Source organism: Pleurodeles waltl, chromosome 2_2, assembly GCF_031143425.1.
Source record: "Pleurodeles waltl isolate 20211129_DDA chromosome 2_2, aPleWal1.hap1.20221129, whole genome shotgun sequence".
Lineage (NCBI taxonomy): Eukaryota > Metazoa > Chordata > Amphibia > Caudata > Salamandridae > Pleurodeles > Pleurodeles waltl.
This window is the reverse complement of record NC_090439.1, coordinates 511,358,495-511,380,006: the sequence shown is the minus strand read 5'-3', so window position 1 is coordinate 511,380,006 and position 21,512 is coordinate 511,358,495. Positions and strand designations below refer to the sequence as shown.

Below are 21,512 nucleotides of genomic sequence, written 5' to 3'. Positions count from 1 at the left end.
GGGAGGGGACAGGAGCCATGGGGGCTGCTCCGCCGACACCACACCGCCAACAGAACACCGCCGCGCCGAATCACAGGACGTGATTCGGTGGGCGGTGTTCTGTTGGCGTGGCGGTGGAGGTGGAGCAACCTCCACTTCCCCGCCACCCGCCAGCATGGCTGTTGGCGGCTCTCCGTCGTAAAAAGGACGGAGAGCAGCCAACAGTCATAATACGGCGAGCGGCAAACCGCCACTACTGGCAGTCTTCCGCACGGCGGTCCCTCGGCGGTCTTGTTAAAAGACCGCTGAGGTTGTAATGACCACCTATGTGTGACATCATCAAGCGCCGCATATGGCAATTAGTCCCCTAATATGTTTTCCTAGGTCTTACGCCCTGAAGTCTACATAGTGGTTACAATTGGTGTCAATAGGTACGACATGAAGTCTGGAATAGCAACAATGTGGTAACTCATACCTTGACAGGACGGGAAGGCGCTGGATCCAGAGTGGCACCGGTCGCACTGTTGTCCAGTCACTCCTGGCCGGCACTCACACTGTCCTGTTACTGGATCACAGGCACTCCGGTAGGATCCCTCAACTGAACAGCTGCAAGCTAAGCAGAAATATTTTCACAGCAATAAATATCCTAATAAACGAATCACTTATGGCAATTCGCTTTTGCGAAGGATATATAAGTCAAGATTTGGCAACTGGAGGATTGGGTAACAGGAACACGTGAACAGTTGCAAAAGTTTCCACTAGACACAGAAGACCTTGACATTGATGACAAGAATGTCCGTTTGTGTCGGGGATTTATTTTCCATGGATAACATCCAGCATAATTGAGAACTGTGCATTCAATGTTGTGAGTTTACAGAGTTTTGGAAGCACACTATTTGATGACATTGTACACTTCATTTTGGAATTTCCCTCAAAATCTCCATCAAAAATCGAAGATTGGCAGATTCATTTCTACAAAAGGCAATTCTCATAAAAACGGAAGCATTTAGCAAATAATCCCACTTAGTAAATAAAATGTTTAACACGCAGACCATAGCTTTTTAAAAGTTATTAAACGTATGAAAAATGCAGGAATTCTGAATTAAAAAGTACAAGTTAAGGAGTTTTAAAAAGTTGGAATTGTTAATTAAGGGCCAGATGTAGGTACGTGACAAATTGCGACTTGCAATTTGCGAGTCAGAGCGACTCGCAAATTGCAACTCGCAATTCGCGATGCAGAAAGGTGTCTCAGACACCTTCTGCGACTCGCTATGGGGTCGCAAAGACCCACCTCATAAATATTTAGGAGGTGGGTCGCAGTTTGCGACCCCATAGCGAGTCTAGGCACTCACGGGGATGGTAGCCTGCTGGATTTCAATAAAGCAGTTTTTTTGTTCTCTTTGCAGCCGTTTTCCTTAAAGGAAAACGAGCTGCAAATAGAAAAAATACCGAAACCTTTTAGTTTCGTTTTTTTTCAGAGTAGGCAGTGGTCCATAGGACCCCTTCCCGTTTGCGAATGAGTTACCATCCACTTCAAGTGGATGGTAACTGCGAGTTGATTTGCGACCGCTTTCGCGGTCACAAATCAACTCTACATCGCGGTGCGACCCGCAAATAGGAAGGGAACACCCCTTCCTATTTGCGAGTCTGAAACACATTTTGCGAGTCGGTACCGACTTGCAAAATGTGTTTCTGCATCGCGTAAGGGCTTTTGCGCCTCGCAAATGGCGTTTTTCGCCGTTTGCGAGGCGCAAAAGCCTTCCTACATCTGGCCCTGAATTCTTACCACCTCCATCTACAATTCTTGAGGTATGTGCACAGACTCCTGGCCCTGTATGTTACCACTACGTTTATCCCTTCTAGAGCCTGTCTCGGTTGCCAGGTTTGAGTGGGCTTTTCTGCCTTTTCTGGGTCAGCTGCTGGCAGCTCTGCTTTGGGTCTGAGAATGTGCATCAAAATACTATAACTTCCTACACAGACACCTGAAATTCAAATCTGCTTTGTACAAACAGCGAAGATGCATATACGTTTCTAGTGAGCAATGATCACTGCAGTGGTATTGAGTTTTAATATGTTCTAAGTGTCTAACTCTGATCACATTTTTGAGTAAGCCTTATTATCATTGTGAATCAGACACTGATGGAGATGAGGAGGGTGCAACTAGTCATTTAATTTGGCTCTTACTGTATGCTTGTCCTACAGCACAAGTGGTTGGCGGCTCCAGTTGTTACAATAGGATCCCAGGAATACCTTAATGCAGTGGGACCACAGGAAATAGACCTCACCCTAGTGCTTTGTTAGACAAAGTGAGCTTGAAATTTTGGAGGCTGACAGTAGCAGAATTATACAGAGATCCCACTGCAGACTGACACTGCAGAAATATTAGCTTACTGTATACTTCTTATTTCATGTATGCATACAAAAAGCACAATAATTCAGAGATGTATTAAGGCATGGGCAAACTGGGCAATTGCCCAGGGCCCCCAGTTTCCAAAGGGCCCCTAGGAAAGAAAAACGTTCTTGCCTGTGTCTCCGTCTCTAACGTTAACCATTATTCAATATTGTCTGGCATTGTGTGGTTTACTCTAGCAGAAAAGGGCACTCAATTACAAAGTTGTTCCAAATAGGGGACCCCATATCCTTAAGATGACACTGCAATAACTGTACATAAGGAATTATTGGAGAAATACCTGAATAATACATTTGTTTTCAAGGACCGTGGTCCAGTGTCATTGAACGCTACTGATGGAGTCTCAAGCCAGCTCAAAGAAAAGAAGCAAATCACTGAAAGAGTTAGGGAAGTGAGTACTTACAGGGGCAGGTGGGATAGCTGTAGTAGCCAGGTGCACACTGATTGCAGGTTAGGCCAGCATAGTTTACTCGACACCGGCACTGTCCAGTAGGGCTACACACACTGTCCACTGACCCATATACATCACAGTTGCACTCTACGAAAGAAGATACAAAATGCTTAAATGTGTATACTTGAACGCTGCAGCACACTGGGACTGTAGCTTTTTATACAGTCAAATAGCACTACAATTGCTATGTGTTATCATCTAACATATTGGTACTCATTTTATCAAACTATGCCAGATTTAGCTACCCTGCAGGTAGAGCTGTGGAAAGGAATTAGGCACTGGACCTAAAATGCTAAAGGAACAACAATGGTTACATTGTAGTCAGGGCCCTTCTTTTGTTTGGGCTTACTGTCCAGCTATCACCACCATGTCACCATGTGTTACATCTTCAGACAGTCCTGTCTCTATAGCCAGCAGCATGTTGCATTCTAGGATGTCTAGCTTCACTGTTAACATTGTTAGAAAGGGATAAAAAAACATACCAGCTTACATGGTGCTGTTTTCTTGAAAATCCAGAACTATCAGATGTTGTTATGCATAACAAGGGGACAATTGGCAGCTACAGTGGTGTATGGTGAGGTATCCTGGTGATGTAGAGGTTCAGGAGAAGGCATATGTACCTTTACCTGACCATGGTCTACAGCACAATCTTTGTTGCCTCTGTGAAGGAAGGAACGTAGGAGGATTGTTGGGGAGTGTAGGAGGCTGGCCTACTTTGTAGTGGGTACCTAAGGCACTTACACCTTATACCTGGTCCAGTTATCCCTTATTAGTGAAATGTAGGCAGTGTTCTAGCAGCTTAGGCTGTCTAGAGGTAGCTGTAGCAGAGCAGCTTAGGCTGAACTAGGAGACATGCAAAGCTCCTGCAATACCACCATAGTTACACAGTACTTATACACAATAAAATACAATAATCAGTTACCAAAAAAAAAGGTACTTTATTTTAGTGACACAAGGCCAAAAATATCTTAGAGGCAATACTCCTTCTGGAGGTAAGTATTATACACAATATATACACTAGTAACCAAAATAAGGTAAGTAAACAGTCATAGAATAGTGCCAACAGTAGAAAATACAATAGATTGCAATGGGCCTAGGACCAACACAAACCATATACTAAGAAAGTGGAATACAAATCACAAATTCCCCCCTAGGCAAGTGTAGTCTGTAGAGGGATGCTGGGAGTGTAAGAAAACACCAAAGGTAAGTAATGTACCCCACCCTAGAGCCCAGGAAAGTAGGAGTAAAGTACTGCAAGTTTCCTCAGGACACACTGCAAGTCGTGATAAGAGATTTTGCAAGAACCAAGCAAGACTGCAATCAACAACGGGTGGATTCCTGGACCTGAAGACCTGTGGAGAGAGGAGACCAAGTCCAGAAGTCAAAGAAGAATCCAGGAAGGACAGGAGCCCCTGCCAACCTAGAAGATGGTGCAAAAAGTGGATTCTCCGGTAAGAAGAAGAGTACAGAAGTGCACCAAAGAAGATGGCTGTGGGTTCCAGCGTTGTGCAGATGTCCCACGTCAAGTTGTTGGATGCAGGCTGTTTGCGTTGCTGGATTCCGCCAGAAAGCCAGGGTTCATGCAAGTACGTGGTTTGCATCAAAATTGAGCTGCCTGGGCTCTAGGCACTGTGGAGAGCCCACAGAAGACCAGGAAGCACCCATTGGAGTCCCTGGACATGGGGACAAAGAAGATATAAAGTGCAGTCATCACAGCACATCAAAGGGAGGGGTCTCTGACATCACCTGCTGGCACTGGCCACTCAGAGGTCTTCAGAGTGCCCCCACACCTTGGAATCCAAGATGGCTAATGCCAGAGACACACTGGGGGAGCTCTGGGCACCACACCTGTGGTGGTGGTGATGGACAGGGAAGTGGTCACTCCCCTTTCCTTTGTCCAGTTTCGCACCAGACCAGAGACTGGGGGTCCCTGATCTGGTGTAGGCTGGCTTATGCAAGGAGGGCACCATCTGTGCCCTACAAAGTATTTCCAGAGGCTCTGGGAGGCTACCCCTCCCCAGCATGTACCACCTATTTCCAAAGGGAGAGGGAGTAATACCCTCCTCCCAAAAGAAATGGATTGTTCTGCCTTCCTGGGATTGAGTTACTAAGGGTGCCCTCACACTTAGTAACTTTGCACCTAGCCTTCAGTAAATGAAGGTTAGACATATAAGTTGCTTATAAGTTACTTAAGTGCAGTGAAAATGGCAGAGAAATAGAGTGTGCACTATTTCACTCAGGCTGCAGTGGCAGTCCTGAAGAAAGGTTTGTCGGAGCTCCTTATGGGTGGCAAAGGAAATGCTGCAGCCCATAAGGATCTCCTGGAACCCCAATGCCCTGGGTACCTAGGTATCATATACTAGGGACTTATAAGGGGGGTCCAGTGTGCCAACCGGAATTGGAATATGGAGTCAATAAACTATAGTGACAAATTTGGTAAGTGTAGGGAGCATAAGCACTAATGTTCTGGTTAGCAGAACTTCAGTGATACAGTTAAGCATACTGACTACACACACATAGGCAACAAACTATGAGCACGGGGTCCTGGCTAGCAGGATCCCAGTGAGACAGGCAAAACACACTGACAAATAGGGTTTTAACTATGAGCACTAGGGTCCTGGATAGCAGGATCCCCGTGAGACAGTAAAAACACACTGACACACTCTCACAAACAGGCCAAATGTGGGGGTAACCATGCTAGAAAGAGGCTACTTTCTCCCAGGGAGCAAGATGGTACATGCTAGTGCTGCTGGTGGTATAATAGGTGCTACAGCAGAGTGCCCCTTCCTTGCTGATCACCTTCAGGAATAGGCTACTCCAAGCCTCTTTGAGATTGCTAACTTAAGGATTGTTGGGCAAATTGAAGAAGACTGGTGGGGATGTTGTTACCACTGCAGGTACAGGAGATGTTATGCATGCATAGTGCAGGGGACCTTGCTAATTATGTTCTGTGGCTGATCAGCGCAGATCTGGAAGTTCTATTTGTGGCAGTGCCGTCCCTCCCCCAACTTCTGGTTCTGAGCATGAACAGGAGACTTTCACAGTCCATGGCTCTGGCTGCTGGTTTATCAGGTAGGAAAGCCCCAGGCTCCAGCTGCGATTGAGCAAGCAGTACACTGGGACTTTGTCCCAACTGCCCAGGTATCAGCAATCAGCTAGTTAGGCTTTGATGAATGATGTACTTAGAATGAGATATTTTAGGGCCGATTAAAAAAGAAAAATGTATTTGTCATTGAAAACGAGTGAGATGACCTTTCAGTATGAAACTTGAACTTTTGAATTTTAGAGAAATTAAAAAAAGGAAATGACCATGGATACACTTGGAGTAGAACCCTGAACTGCCAGTGTGAGAGTCTGTTATTTTAATGATTAGGCCACAGGTGACCCCATGGTGTGCTGCTTCCAAACATACCCATGACAATGAAACTACACACGTCCCGGGACAGAAGAATGAAGGTTCCATCACGAAGACGATTTAACAGTCTAAACACTAGTGAATAAACAAGCACACTGCCAAGTGATACTAGGATTTCATCCTTCAGCCAACAGAGTAACAGTACAAGACCTTGACAATTAGGCCAGAAGTGACATTTTCTGCTCTGCATCCAAACGAATCTACAACATTCGTATTAAACATCTTGCTAGTCTGACTCTTGAACTCATTCAATGGAGAGACCATTGCAATAACAATCTCTCTCTTTCTCTCTTCCATCCCCTTATGGGATGGAAGAGAGAGAGAGAGAGACAGAAATTGAGAGATTGAGAGAGACAGAGGGAAACAAAGAGAAAGAGATTGATAGAGAACTTGAGAGCGAGAGGGAGAGAAAGGTTTTAAGGACGTACGCAGAATGAGATATTTTAGGGCAAATTAAAAAGAAAAGTGTATATGTCATTTAAAAGGAGTGAGATGACATTTCAGTATGAAAATTAAACTTTTGAAGTTTAAAGGAATTAAAAATGGAAAAAAAACATGGACACGTCTGGAGTAGAACCCTGAACTTTCATTGTGAAAATCCATGACCTTTATGATTAGGCCACAGGTGAGTCTATGCTCTGCTGCTTCTAAATATACCTATGACCCATAAGCCATGCATATTCCAGGACAGAAGCATAATGTTCCATCACAAAGAAGATTTAACAGTCTAAGCACTAGTGAATAAACACATTGCCAAGCAATACTAGGATTTCACCCTTCAGCCTACAGAGTAACAATACAAGAGCTTGATGATTAGACCAGAAGTGACTTTTTTCTGCTCTGCATCCAAACGTAACTACAACATTCATACCAAACATCTTGCTAGTCTGACTCCTTGAACTCATTCTATGGAAAGACCATTGCAATAACAATGTCTCTCTCTTCCATCCCATTACATGATGGAAGAGAGAAAGATAGAAAGTCAGCGATTGAGAGAAACTGAGGGAAATGAAGAGAAAGAGATTGACAGAGAACTAGAGAGAGGGAGAGAGTTTTTTTTGGCTTTGATGAATGATATACATAGAATGAGATATTTTAGGGAAAATTAAAAAGAAAAGTGTATTTGTCATTTAAAAGGAGTGAGATGACCTTTCAGTATGAAACTTAAACTTTTGAAGTTTAAAGAAATTCAAAAAGGGAAATGACCACGTACACACCTAGAGTAGAATCCTGACCTTTCAGTGTTAAATACCATGACCTTAATGATTAAGCCACAGGTTACTCTGTGGTACTCTGCTTCCACACATTCCTGAGACACTCAAACCATGCATGTGCTAGGAAAAGAGTGTGAATGTTCCATCGCAAAGAAGGTTTAACTCTCAAAACACTAGTGAATAAACAAACACACTCCCAAGTGATTCAAGGGTTTCCCTCTTCACCCTACTGAGTAACAGTACACGGCCTTGACAATTTGGCCAGAAGTGACTTTTTTCTGCTCTGCCTCCAAACATAACTGCACCTTGGATTTGGACTGAATTTATAGATGAAAATGGATGGGCTAGTATGGCTCAAACCTTTTAAAGTACACTGCTATATTTGCAGACTCTTTATTGTTTCATTAGTTCTCGACTGCTTCCTGACTTAACCAGCAACTTTAATCGGATAAAGTTTATTAGTTTCTGTTAAAGTATTGCTCCTGCAACCAGGGAATCAGTTTTGAAAATCGTCGACATCCCCCACACATGAGAACCATCCCTGGCAGGACCACAATTGCTGTTTTGGGGGCTTCTGGAAATCTATGTTTCATACTCTGGAGCTGCTGATGCCTCCAGCATGGGCACCCATTCAACAGTGTGGAACCAGTGTACAAGGGCAGTGGTGGTGTCAGGTGGGGCAGTCAACTCTGCGGGCACGAAGGACTGACTGCTAATAACTTGGGCCATGGGGATGGCATTCTGTTGAATGCCGGGGTCAGGATTTAGCAGGCCAAGGGGTGCTGAGGACAAGAATGAGCATGTTGCCTGAATGATTCTAATGGGTAAGACACTAAGAGAATCCCTGCAGCAGAACCTGGCTCAAACTCTGCTCCCATAGCTCCCTGACCAGTAGTGTCTGCTGAGAGCTCTCAATCATGTTGAGTCCCTTTTTGTGTAGGGTCATGAGGAGTGTGCCACGGTGACTCCACACAAGCCAGCAGTCTCTCTGTGATGCAAGGGAAGGATTATTTATTGTTTCCTTGCCCATGCTGCAACATGTCTTTCCTTTACCATGTACTGCATGAGTAGTTTCAAGATTGGGGAACAGCTAATTAAATTACCTCTAATCGTTCCAGGGTAAACATCCATAAAATCCCCAAAATGATATAAACACATGACCTCAATATTGTCACTGCATGAAGCCATTAAGGTAAAGCATAAGATGGGACCATCCTGGAAGGAAGAAGTAAGATGGAGTTTGCACTTCTAAGTATTATTGGACCTTGGCTTAGAGTTTGGCTTTGTGAGCATTTGGATGTTGAAGAAGGACTAAAAGCACACAATATGTATGTTTGAGCCTTTTGAAAACATAGCCATCTCGTCAAAAGGATCACAACTTTCTCTATTTTCTCATAAACGTTCTACCCACATTTTAAGAGAGTAGATTCTACCTGGTTGGTCCTTAGGAAATTAAGTTGCTCTCTGACAGTCACCAACTGGAGTTGGTTCAGAAAGGTGTGGTTTTATCTATTTGCTCTAAATTGTTCAACTGAGCTGCATATATATGTTAGTAGTACAAATAAGGATCATGAAATTAAAAAACTATAAAAACAAAAACATTTCTCTCACACCAAAATATTTCTCCGCCTCACAACTTCTCTTCCCTCATCAAGTCTGTGAAAATGGGATTGCTTGCAATTCATTCATACTGTACATGATCATCCACAGTCACTCCACCAATGTGCAATTTCCACGTAGAACTGGCTATGGTGATTAAGATGTAATGCAAAGCTTCTTCGAATTTTTCCCATTTGTCCCATTTTCCACACATCACCAGCTATCCCCTCCTATTGCACACCCATCATGCTAATCAAAGCTTCTTAATAAAAGCGAGTGTGTTCAATTGAAGATCTTCAGCATGCCTCACCTACATATGACAAAACACTTTAATACAGCTTAGATGTGTATTTTATGCACGCATGCACAGAATACACATATATCAGGTGGGTGTTTTGCACACTGATGCACATTTTAATGCATGTGTAAAATATGCACCCTGCCATTGTAAGCACAAATGGCAGATGCTTAATGGAGTGAAATATGCGTGTAGGCATTTGTTAAACATGGAATACCTACTTGATGATTTTTGTGAAATGTACATATGTGGACATGTATGTTTTGGACTAAAGGTTGCGTTGGGTAAAAGCTGCACTGCCCTGTCTGCATGGTGGCATACCTTTATCAGGGCGTGCCGCACGCAGACCAGGTAACTGTATCCTTTTACGAGGGATACACTGACCCTAAGCAGCTGCCATCCGGACCTGCCCTGGAAGCATCGTATTAGTGGTAGGTGATTCTACTGTTTGAAGCAGGCAGTCCACATTTCACTGAGGTCGAAGACCGGTCTCAGATTTAAAGGGGTGGATCGGATCTCCCTGCAACTGGGTGCAGTAATGATTGCACACAAATGCCACAGGAGCTCGGGGGGGGGGGGGGGGGGGGTAACTAGAAACCCCAAGCTCACCTCAAAAAGGGCACTTTTGGGGGAGTATTGGCTGTGTGCCTCCCAACAGCTTCTGTTCCTTTTTGCCTGCATCTATAATACGGTGCAGGCACAAAGTCAAGGTCAAAAGCACATGGGCCACACCTTCATGCAAATGAGGCAACACCCCCATATCGATCACTCTAAATGCGTGCCTGCAAGAAATGGATAACAGAAGTGGCTGCATAAGGGTATACAGCCACTTCTGTAATACCAAAGCGCACAAAGGCATGTGTCACAATATTGCCCCAGATGTTTATCATGACTGTTGTTTTCTGTTTGTGCGTACTCATCTTTGTATTTAATTGGTATACAGTCTTGGAAAATAGACAGAACGAGTGTATTGGGATTCAATGTGGTCCCAGATGGTGGCACTGACTGTAAAATTGTTTCTGCATAATCCACATGACATTCATGCTACTGATATTTTTATTGCGTTGTCCTGGATATTTGATAATTTGTTTGCTTAATATGCATGAGTAACATTAGCAAACAAACACAAGAAATGTATTTTTATAAGATCCTTTTTGACACACATTAGACCCCCACCCAATACTTTACTTTCTGAATTGCAAGAAACAAGAATATGAGCAAGTTAGGAACTTTTTCAGACTTAAAATACTCTTAATAGACCTTTCTTAATTCATTGATTTACACCAGTTTTGTTTTTTACTTTCATGAAAACAGTGCAATTTAGAAAAACATAAATTACTCCTATTGCTCCCCATTACAGCTAGGATATATCGAAATCTGCTGCACCAGCAGGCCATGTCACCGAATTACGTAACATCTCTCAAGGCACAAGAGAACTACGCATCTGAAACTCACTGTTAATTGAAAATCAAAATTCAGATCATCCACTTCTTAAAAGCAATCATTCTCTTCTGCCTCCCAAACTAAGAAGTCTAACTACCACGACCATTTTAAGACAGCTACCCAAGACACGTGTATCATCAATGAACACTGCCCCTGTTTTTACATCTTCTGTATTAACCCTCTTTCAGACGTTTTAGGCTTCATTGATTGCTACTACATTTTGATGTAACACTGTTGGTGTTGAGTGTGCTAATGCCTTTGGTCCAAGAGCAATTTATAGTATGAAAAAGAAAAAATATTTACAGGTGTAACTCAGTCCTAAGGGCCTGATCTAGAGTTTGGCAGAAGGTGTTACTCTGTATTACGAGTCTATAATATCCTATGGACATCCTAATACAGTGGATGGGATACCTGTCACGTTTGTGATGGAGTAGCCCGTCCGTCAAACTCTAAATCAGTATCCTAGTCCTAAAGGTTTCTTTGTGAATTAGGTCCAGAGCTTTACAAAGATTTTCTATTGTGCTTCATAAAACATAAACAACTCTACCCACAATTCTTGTAATTCTAATGAAAGCAGGTTGTGGATCATTGCTTTGCAATGGGACCAAGTGGCCAGGTATGAGCAAAGCAAAGCCAAGACATGGTGACTAGCCTAAAGTGGCAGTGAGTAGTTAAGATTTTTCCTGGCTGCCAGCGAGTTGCTATATTCTGATCTTCTAAAGCCAATAAAGGCAGAATGAGTGTCATATCTCTGCAATGGGGATAGTCAATAGGATGAAAATAAGTGCAAAATATCAGCAAAGCTAGCCCAGGGCATATTAACCAGCCATAAAGCGGTAGAGGGTATTTTTATTTTTTCGTGACTCGCAGAACTCTGCATATTTTCATCTAATACAGATAAAGGCAGATTGTGGGTCATATGTTTCCAATAAAAAGGCTCAGTAGGGTTGAACTAAGTGCCCGAAATCAGCCAGGCTAGCCTAAAACATTGTGATCAGCTGTAAAGCAATAATGGATATTTAAATTTTTCCTAAAATGTGCCTATGGGCCAAAGGCCAGAGTTCTTCCACTAAGAAGGCAAGCAAACGCTCACGTCTCCCGGGGAAGAACTGAGCTGCAGTATTCTAGTACACTAAGCAAAACACTCTGTTAGCTAGAGCCAACATTCAGAAATTTTGAATTATGAATTGTCTAGGAAAAGGAAATGACACCTATCAGCTACTATTATTTCAGATAATTTGCTACCGGTGAGTGCATAGTTAATGGTGGACGAAGGAAAAAAATAGAACAGGATCAAATAGAGAAGATCTTAAGGAAAAAGTTAACTTGCGGAAATGTATAAAGGATGTCAGCGAAGAGCTGGGCTAAGATTGAACAAAATGTGAATAGCTAAATCTGTGCCCTGCTGCTGTCCTGGCCGAAACAACAAGTCTCCTTTCAGCACATTGTCTCTTCTTTAACCTCAAGTTGCATTTACCACTAATAATGAAAGTGGAGGTTGTTCTGGTAGGAAATTTTAAAGGTGAAGATTGTAGTACAGGGAGATCAAATTCCACCGGCACAAAGAGGAAGAAAAGGACGCAGTATGCATTCAGCACTAGTCTGTCTGACAGTTCCTCTCCCCCTTCAAAGCTCCGTACTTAGGCATTCATTCGTACCCACACCGCCAAAGGCTCCATGGCAAGAGCAAACAACAGGGGAGAGAGAGCCGTGTCCCCCACCGCACTGAGAATGAAACTGATCGGGCTTCCGCCAGGTGGACCAATGCAGTCAGGTCAGTATACAACAATCTGAGGTAGGAGAGAAATCGAGGGCCAAAGGTAAGGAACTGAAGTAAAACAAAAGGGTATTCCCAGCTAACTGAGTGAAAAGCCCTGTCGATGTCAACCAAAAGAATCGCTGCAGGGCCACCCAACCGGTCTGCAAGCGGCAATGCATTATAAAGGTGTGTGAAATTGTGATGAGTTGCATGGCGGGGCATAAACTCAGCCTAGTCCGGGATCAAGTGTGCCAGCCGGTTTGCAAGTGCCTTTGCCATTATCTTTACCAACAGATTTAATAAGGAAATTGGGTGATATGAGGAATATTTGTGAAATACCACAATCTCTACAAGGCACAAGTCCAGAGTAAGCACCCTGGCTCGGGCTGCAGCGTGGATCACCCCAAGCATGTGGTCCTGCAGCTGGGGCATGTAAGCTTTATGAAACTTGCATGGAAATCTGTTGGGTCCCAGAGTCTTCCTTGACTTTGGACTCATCAGGGCTGACCATAGCTCATCCCAGGTTAGTGCGCATTCTAGTGACACACGGTCGGTGGCAGAAAGAGGCCTGAGGGTCAAGGCCTGCGCAAAGTCCACTATTTGCTTCTGAGACAGGACCTCACAACAAGTGTATACACCCTAAAAGTAAGCAGCAAAGCTGTCCACTACTGTGAACAGTATGCCCAATGAATCCCTAATTAGTGGAACGGGGGTGGGTGGATGGGGGAGAGTGGGGAATACTTTGAAAGAGTCTGTGGAGCCTTTTACTAGATTTATCTCCCCCCTGGTAGATGCAACTCTGGGCCACCTGTCATGATCCCTCGGCTTCGGATGTCTGAGGGAATCCCGAATGCCATTACAACAAATGGCTTTATAACTAAAATGCCTTTGCTTCTAAAGACTTTTACAACAAAATATATTACAACGATTCTGCCTTTACAATGAAAGCATTTACAACGGAATTGTAATTATTTAACAAGTAAGGATAAACTCTTTATATATGAATGGCCTTAACGAAAATGCCTTATAAAAAGCGTTATGACGAAAATGCCTTTGCAATGAAAGACTTTTACAACAAAATGTATTACAATGATTCTGCCTTTACAAAGAAAGCCTTTATGATGGAAATGGAATTGTTTAACAAGTGAGGATAAACCCTTCATTTATATATATATATATAGCTAATAACTTAGGCACCATTTGATGAATCTTCAAGAAATTTTCCAAGAAAATATGATGCTCACTTCAGTGTCTGTCTGAAAAGTTGTGGGTGATCTGTGAAGCAGAAGCTGAGAAAAGGAGGGAGTCCCAAAATGCTTTTTGACCATGCATTTTTCCATAGGGATTTTGAACAGGTATAGCGCCCGAACTTGTGGAAAGTGCCCTTTTTGTTATTTGGTGTAAATCTGTTCAGTAGTTTTTGAGAAATTAAAGAAAATTAAAATTTGTATATGTAGGGACGTGAAGGCTCCGCTGACCCTCCCGATCTTGTGCTGGGATCTGACTAGCTGCCAACACTTCACAAGGAAGTGTTGGCAGGAATGTTGGAACTCGGCTTCAGTCGAGTCCCAGAAAAAAGACTGCAAATAGGAAAAGGGGCCAGGGTAAGGACACCCTGCCCCCTTAGCTCTGGTGCTGGGGTCCCTGAGGGACCCCCCCAGAACAAAAAAGCATTAAAAAAAAAAGTTTGGGTGGGTGCGGCAGGAGATCCGCCGATTTTTTTTTAAAAAAACAAGCGTGGGATCCCGTGCTTGTTTCAGGGAAGCCCCTAGGTGGGCCAGGTCCTGGGGGCATTTACATTTTAAATGGGGGGGCCCCATCCTGAAGGCTTTATACAAAGTGGATGCGGGGGGCACACGTCCCCCGCCTCACAGCCATCGGGACCACCACCTTCTTGGGGCACAATTACAAATGAAATGCGGGGGGGCTTTTGCCCTCTCCCTCAGCCCCAGGGACTGCCACCTCACCAGGGCACAACATGAAATCTAATGTGGCGGGCCGATCAATCCCACTGCAGTCCCAAGGATCACCACTTCTCTGGACAATGCTTGAAATGCAATGAGGAGGAGCTGCTCAGACCCCCTGCAGTCCCAGGGACCAGCATCTCCCTGGGTCAAAAATGTAGATGTATGTGGGTTGGTTGCATGGCCACCCCACAGCCCCAGGGACCATCACCTCCCTGGGGAAGATTTAATGTGGTATGTAGGGGGGCGGTCGGCCCCCTCTGCAGTCCAAGGGACTGCCACCTCCACAGATAGAAGATGGCAGTAAATACAGGGTGGGGCATGCTCCCCACCACAGTTCCAGGGATCAACACTTCCCTGGACAAAAGTTTAAATCCAATGAGGGGGAGCTCCCAGACCTCCTGCAGTCCCAGGGACCACCATCTCCCCAGGACAAAAATGTGTATGTGTGTGGGGCGGCTGCATGGCCACCCCACAGCCCCAGGGACCACCACCTCCCCGGGACATATTTAATGTGGTATGTGGGAGGCAGCACGGCCCCCTCTGCAGTCCAAGGGACCACCACCTCCCCAGATCGAAGATAGCAGTAAATGCAGTCACGCCATGCTCCCCCCACTGACCCAGGGACCATCACTTCTCTGGGGCTAAAATACAATAATAAGGGGGGTTAGTTTTGGTCCCCTGGCCCTGGGGACCACCGCCTCCCCTGTGCAATACTCATTGCAAGGGGGGCACGCAGCCCACCTCGAGGAGCCAATGATGGCCCTGGGTACTGCCACCCCCCAAGGCCGGCTCCTGCTATGTCCTGAGGTGCCTACACCAGGGACATAACTGTTTGCTTTTGCTTGCTCCAACAAAGCGAAAGCAAACAAATCCTGCTTTCTGACCGTGGGATCTGTCAAACAGTTCCCGCTGGCAGAAAGCAGAGTTTTCATTTGTTTCCCTGCACGCAAATATGTGTGCAGGGAAACAGATGAAAACATTGCTCACTCAAGTAGGGAGCTGCTATTTAAAGCAGGGTGGGGGGAGATGCCTTGGACCACAGGGACCTTGAGGCTCCCTCTGAAGTCCTGTCACTCTCTCTCTCTTTCTCTTCCATCCTATAAAGGGATGGAAGAGAGGGAGAGATTGTTAATGCAATAGTCTCTCCATACAATGACGTCAAAGAGTCATACTAGCAAGGAGTTTGGAACAAAGGTTGTAGTTACATTTGAATGCCGCACGCTACAGAGTCACTTCTGGCCTAATGGTCAAGGTCTGGTGCTGTCACTCAGTAGGCTGAAAGTTTAGATCTCAGTATCACTTGGCAGTGTATTTGTTCGTTTACTAGTGTTTTTGACTCTTAAACCTTTCTAGTGATGGAACATTCATGTTTCTTTCCAATCACTTGCATGGGTTGGCTGTTATAGCTATGTCTGGAAGCATTACAGTAAGGAGTCACCTATGGCCTAAAGGTTAAGATCACAGACCCTCAAACAGAAATTTCACGGTTGTACTCCACATGTGTCCATGGTCATCTTTTTAACTTCAAGAGTTTAAAAGAATAAAATGTTCATACTGAAAGGAGATCTCACTTTTTTTAATTGACAAATAACATTTTTCTTTTCAATTTGTCCAGAAATATCGCATTCTAAGTATATCATTCATGAAAGCCTAAAAAACTCTCTATCTCTCTCCCTCTAACTCTCTTTCTCTCTCTCAATTTCTCTCTTTCAATCTCTTTCTCCCACTCACAGATCCACTCAAACCCTTACGCACCCACTCACAGACCCACTCAGACATTCATGCACCCACTTACAGACCCACTCAGACCCTTGTGCACCCACTCACAGCCCCACTCTGACCCTCACACACCCACTCACAGACCCACTCAGACGCTCACACACCCACTCACAGACCCTCTCAGACTCTCACACACTGACTCACATACCAACTCAAACCCTCACTCACCCACTCACTCACAGACCAACACAGACACTGACACACCCACTCACAGACCCACAAAGACTCTGACGCACCGACTCCCACACCTAGACAGCCACTCTAACAGCCACTCTCACACCCAGATACACCCTGTCACACCTATTCTCACACCCAGAGAGACAGAGAGTGGCCAACTCCCACTGTGCACTGCCAAAGGCCGTGTGCAATGTGGGGTTGGGTGGTTAGGGGGTTTGGTCGCAGGTTCTGGCCACAGTCTAGGCCCTGCGCCCAACCCCTGCCATGCATGGCCAAAGGCCATGTGCAGCACAAGGTTGGGTGGTCATAGGGGGTTGGGCGCACAGACGGGTGGAGAGATCTAAATGAGCATGTTGGTTTGGACGGGCTTGGCCAGCCCGCCAAACTGACATGCACATTTACTGTGCACACAAATCCGCCTCCCCATGCTGCCATTATGGCCTCGCCCTGTCCTAGTGTCAGTGGCCTCTAGCACCCTACGAAAAATACAATTATAATAAAATGGTTTTATTATCATTTTATTATTCACCTTTCCCTCTGCTGGCACACTGCAGGGGTGGGGTCACGCTCCTCCGCCATAACAGAGGAGCCACCGCTGATTTAAAGTTGCTCTGTATTTCATTGTACAGGCGGCCACCCCCAGCACTTTTAAGGGGGGGTGAGTGATCCCCTTGCAGGTGGGTGTAGTGAGTGACTGCACCCGCCTGTAAGGGGATGTCTAGGGGGCCCATGGAAATCCTTTCCCCCACTCCAGAAGGCTGCCATCAGGGGGTGCACTGTAACTGCCTCTCTGGACACCTTTGAGCCTGAGTCTATAATGTGGCGTGGGAGCAAAGGCAAAGGGTTTCCCTCATTTGGTATTATGGAAGGAGCTGCACAAGCGTCTGCTGCCCTTTCTGTAATAACAAAGTGCCCCAGGAGCACGCTAAGTGGGCACACATGCCCGCTGCGTGCCTGGAGCACTTCTATAATACGGCCCCAGGAATCCCACAAGTTGGTTGTTCAGGAATATGATACCAAACCTGCTTTAAAAATGATCCCTCATTTCATACGATTATACACAAGGATGAGGGTCTCTATTTTTCGAGTGTCAAAATAGATACTTCAGTGTCACCACAAGAAAATAGCAACCAGCACCATTACAGCAGCCAACAAGCACAGTAGCAAGAATAAAAACTAAAAGTCTTTATTAATTGAGCCATTTAATTTTGAAAATCATATGTCGCTCTCCGGTTTTTCCAGCTGAACGTTGCACTTCCATTTGAAGACATATTAATAAACTTTGCTGCATCATAACGAGGTACAAACAGCACTGGCAGAGTAAGGATAGCAAGGGTCTTAATGCAAGAAAGAAAAAAAACTAGGTCCCCTCTCCATTGGTTTGTCAATAGAAAACATCTATAATTGTGGTGCAGTGAGACCCCCATACACTGGTGCCCGATGCAACTGTACCTGCTTCTCTATTGATTGATATGCTACTGGTAACCAGGACTGAAGAAACAATAAAAGAAAAATAATGGAAAATGAATAACATTGTGTAAAATAATGCAATATCAGTGCTCCATAAAGAACACATAGGCCAGGTAATACATCAACATTAAGAGCCAACCATTGCTCTCCTTATGGCTAGCAGTGCAAAATGAAGCATGAAATGGTAACTATGTGGTAAATCATACCTTGACAGAATGGGAAGGTGTTGGATCCGGAAAGGCACCGATCACACTGTTGGCCGGTCACTCCTGGTCGACATTCACACTGACCTGTCACTGGATCACATGCACTCTGGTAGGATCCATCGATTGAACACCGGCAAGCTGAACAGAAATATTTTCTGAGTCATAAATGTTCTGATGATCAATTCAGATTTTTCAAACCTCTATAGCAAAAGGTGCTGTCAGGATTTAAAACTGAAAGATCAGAGTGTGGTGGAATACAAGACCACATGCAAAGGTTTTCTTTATACTATATGTCCTACATCTAAACTTAAAAATTATGTTCACATGGGTTGTTAAACTGTCCACATATAGAAGGAACACCAAGGGAAAAACCTGATTACTAATTTTACACACAAGATGAATCGTAAGGTCACTAAAAACTACATGTAGTCTATAGGTTTCTTGCCTACAGCACTGTGAATTGACATGATCTGCAGGTTTGGAAAGCACACAGCACTAAGAAACTGGAAATCAGCTAGTAAGATTAAAATCCAGTAGTTAATATGAGTTAGGTGAATTGAAAAACACATAGCGCTAAGAAACTGGAAATCAACTAGTAAGATTTAAATCCAGTAGTGAATATGAGATAGGTGAAATACAGCTGCACTGGAAAGAGCTTCTAGGAATGTTAAAGGGAGAGAGGACTTTGAGGAAGCCATATAAAATGTGGGGTTAGTGGAAACAACCAGTGACCACTCCTGAAGAAGATAGCAGAGTGTGTTTTCTATTTAATGATAAAGACTCCTAAATGTTTCTTTCAGAGAATGAATGTAGCTTGATAAAATAAAAATGCTTGTTGTTGTTAGGACTTGTAGGTGGGGTGGCAATCATTTCTTAACAGCATTCAAGTACTTATCCATAATGTTACCTAAGTTGTTAGAGAGAATCCATAAATGACATTATTTTTCTACCTATGACTGCATATGTATTTATGTGGTGGCATAGCACAAACCTAGCTGGGTGGCAAGGGAGTGCTGAACAAGGCCAGAGCCTTACAGACGTTCTATGATCACTTACAATAAGCAGTTCCATTGTAGGTTGCCATGGTGTAGGGTGGTATTACTCCATAAAGGCAATGGTATTCGGAGTGTGGCTAGCCATCCGGGATGGCGGACGCGTAGAGGTGATGCTCCTGGCACAGATCGCTGTAATCATGATATATCCTGTGCTTGGTGGAAGGAATCACCAGCCTGGAAGCAATTTACCCACTCAATAAGGCTGACAGTGGTCTGGGGGATGGTGACGATGCATGAAGCTGACTGGAGCGGTGTGTTGTGCCAATGCACCTCCAGGCCGCATGTCCGTTAGGCTGCAAGCTTTTGCCGCACTGATACGGTTGTTACTACAGCACAGACCTAATCTACCACAGTAAGTGGTGAGACTCCTATGGGTGGTGGTGCTGGAGGATGTCGGGAGAGGCGGCACTGGTACCTGGCTCAACATTTGAGAGGTGAAGTGAGCTGAGGTGGGCTGTATGGAGGGTGGTGTGTGACTGTGAGGCCAGAGGTGAGTGGGAGCAGGCGGGCCTTCTGGGCCGTGTGCTGGGCCGCTTTGGAACTGGAGGCCCACCTGGCTCGCGCCTCTCCTCATCTGAGTGTCGCCCGCCCTGAATACCACTTACACTATTCTTAGCTGGCACAAATGGAAGGGCCCTTAAAAAGGCATAATGCTGATAGCTGGCCGGGCTCATGGACCCACCTTGCCCTGAAGTACAGTCCCTTATTTTCAGGACTCACAGTCACAGGGGATGCCATTAATTGACGGTGCCACTAATACCCGCGTTGAACTCAGACACCCATACAATTCTCCTAACTTGGAGCTGGGACATTGCGTGTGACACGGGTCCTACCTCCCACATGCTGTACTTTGTGCAGACCCCCTCTAGGACTGTCCACTCTAGCTCCTAAACCATCTGAGTTGATGACTGGCAATACCTATGAGACCTGTATAACTCTTAAGGTAAATCATTGAGACTGGAGTTGAGATCAATATTGGTGTATGATTATTACCTTGGAGATACTCACTGGAGAGCAAAGCAACTACATAGTGGACAGACAAAGTGGGCACAGCCTTCATATCTAGTAGGGATCACTTACAGTATAGCCCATAGACATATAAAGATATACAAAGATACAGTCCAGTTGATCTAGCGCATTCTAGGGTCTGCTGACTCTTATTGTCATTAGCGTAGTAACGGCATGGTACCGGCGCTGCCATTGGCCACGATGGAATGAACCAAAACTAAAAGTAGTGGACAGAGCTCCCGTGCCCGATCTTGCTTGTTGCCCTCAGAGTTGCTCCGCTTCCAGCACCTCAGAAGACCGCATTCTGCCCATGGAACAGGCAACCCCCCCAGGATAAACAGTGCCTTATCCTGAAGGAAATACACAACTCATCCCTTGCCTTGGAGCAACAACTGGGTGTTACCACCACAGATGTCAGTTTACTCAAGGATGAGCATCAGAAGCTAGTGGAGGAAGTCAAGATCAACAAATCCATCGCCTCCCCAATACCAGACAACAAGGACCACACAGCGCAAATCACCAAATTGACTGGATAGGTGGAGGTTCTCCAGGACCGCACGGAGGACGCGGAAGGTTTGGTCCATAGAAACAATATCAGTATTGTTGGAATCCCAGAAGGAATAGAGGGACCTTAGGTAACGCAGTATATAGAACATTGGATCCAGCAGCCATGGCCCCTACGGGCCTGTCAGGCCTCTTCGTAGTGGAGCGGGCCCACAGGGTCTCAACCAAAAAAACAATCCCAGGAACACAGCCAAGTCCCATAGTCGCCAAAATACTAAACTTTAAAGACTGCGATGTACTACTAAAGGCTGCCTGTGAGAAAGCAACAATACTCTTAGACAATGCAAGGATCTCACTGTTTTCAGATTATACCATTGCCTTTCAGCTCTGTCGCTCCTCCTTTTAGAATATTAAATGAAGCTTGTGACTGGCTGACCTACATATGCCCTCTTGTTCACGGCAACTCTCAAAATAGTTCATAACCAACATTTCTTTGAAACTCCTGAGGCTACACGTGAATGGTTGGAACAGAATTGTCTATCAGAGTGCGATACTGACCCTAAGAACCTCACCTCTTCGAAACCACAGAGAAAACTGCGATGTCGACAATGAGCAGCTGTGACCCATAAAACACACAATGGAACACCCAATCCACAGCAAACATTGGCAGGCCAACTGGAGGCGATTAAATAGGTATCTGGTCAAAAATTATACCCACTAGTTCCAACACATCACAAAGTAGTGATTCAGACACTGATTCAATTGGTATTATGGCCCT

At 44.8% G+C, this 21,512-nt stretch overlaps 1 protein-coding gene across 2 annotated transcripts in view; it reads right to left on the bottom strand.

Moving 5' to 3' along the window:
- The window catches only part of LAMA3 (laminin subunit alpha 3), a 933,952-nt gene that overhangs the window by 517,675 nt on the left and 394,765 nt on the right, over positions 1–21,512 (bottom strand). For both annotated transcript variants that reach the window (XM_069220025.1, XM_069220026.1), the window contains 3 exons: positions 18,168–18,305; positions 2,793–2,927; positions 455–592 (listed from right to left, as the gene is read on the bottom strand). In XM_069220025.1, coding sequence (XP_069076126.1) covers positions 455–592; positions 2,793–2,927; positions 18,168–18,305 — 411 coding nt within the window. The remainder of the gene's footprint in view (positions 1–454; positions 593–2,792; positions 2,928–18,167; positions 18,306–21,512) is intronic.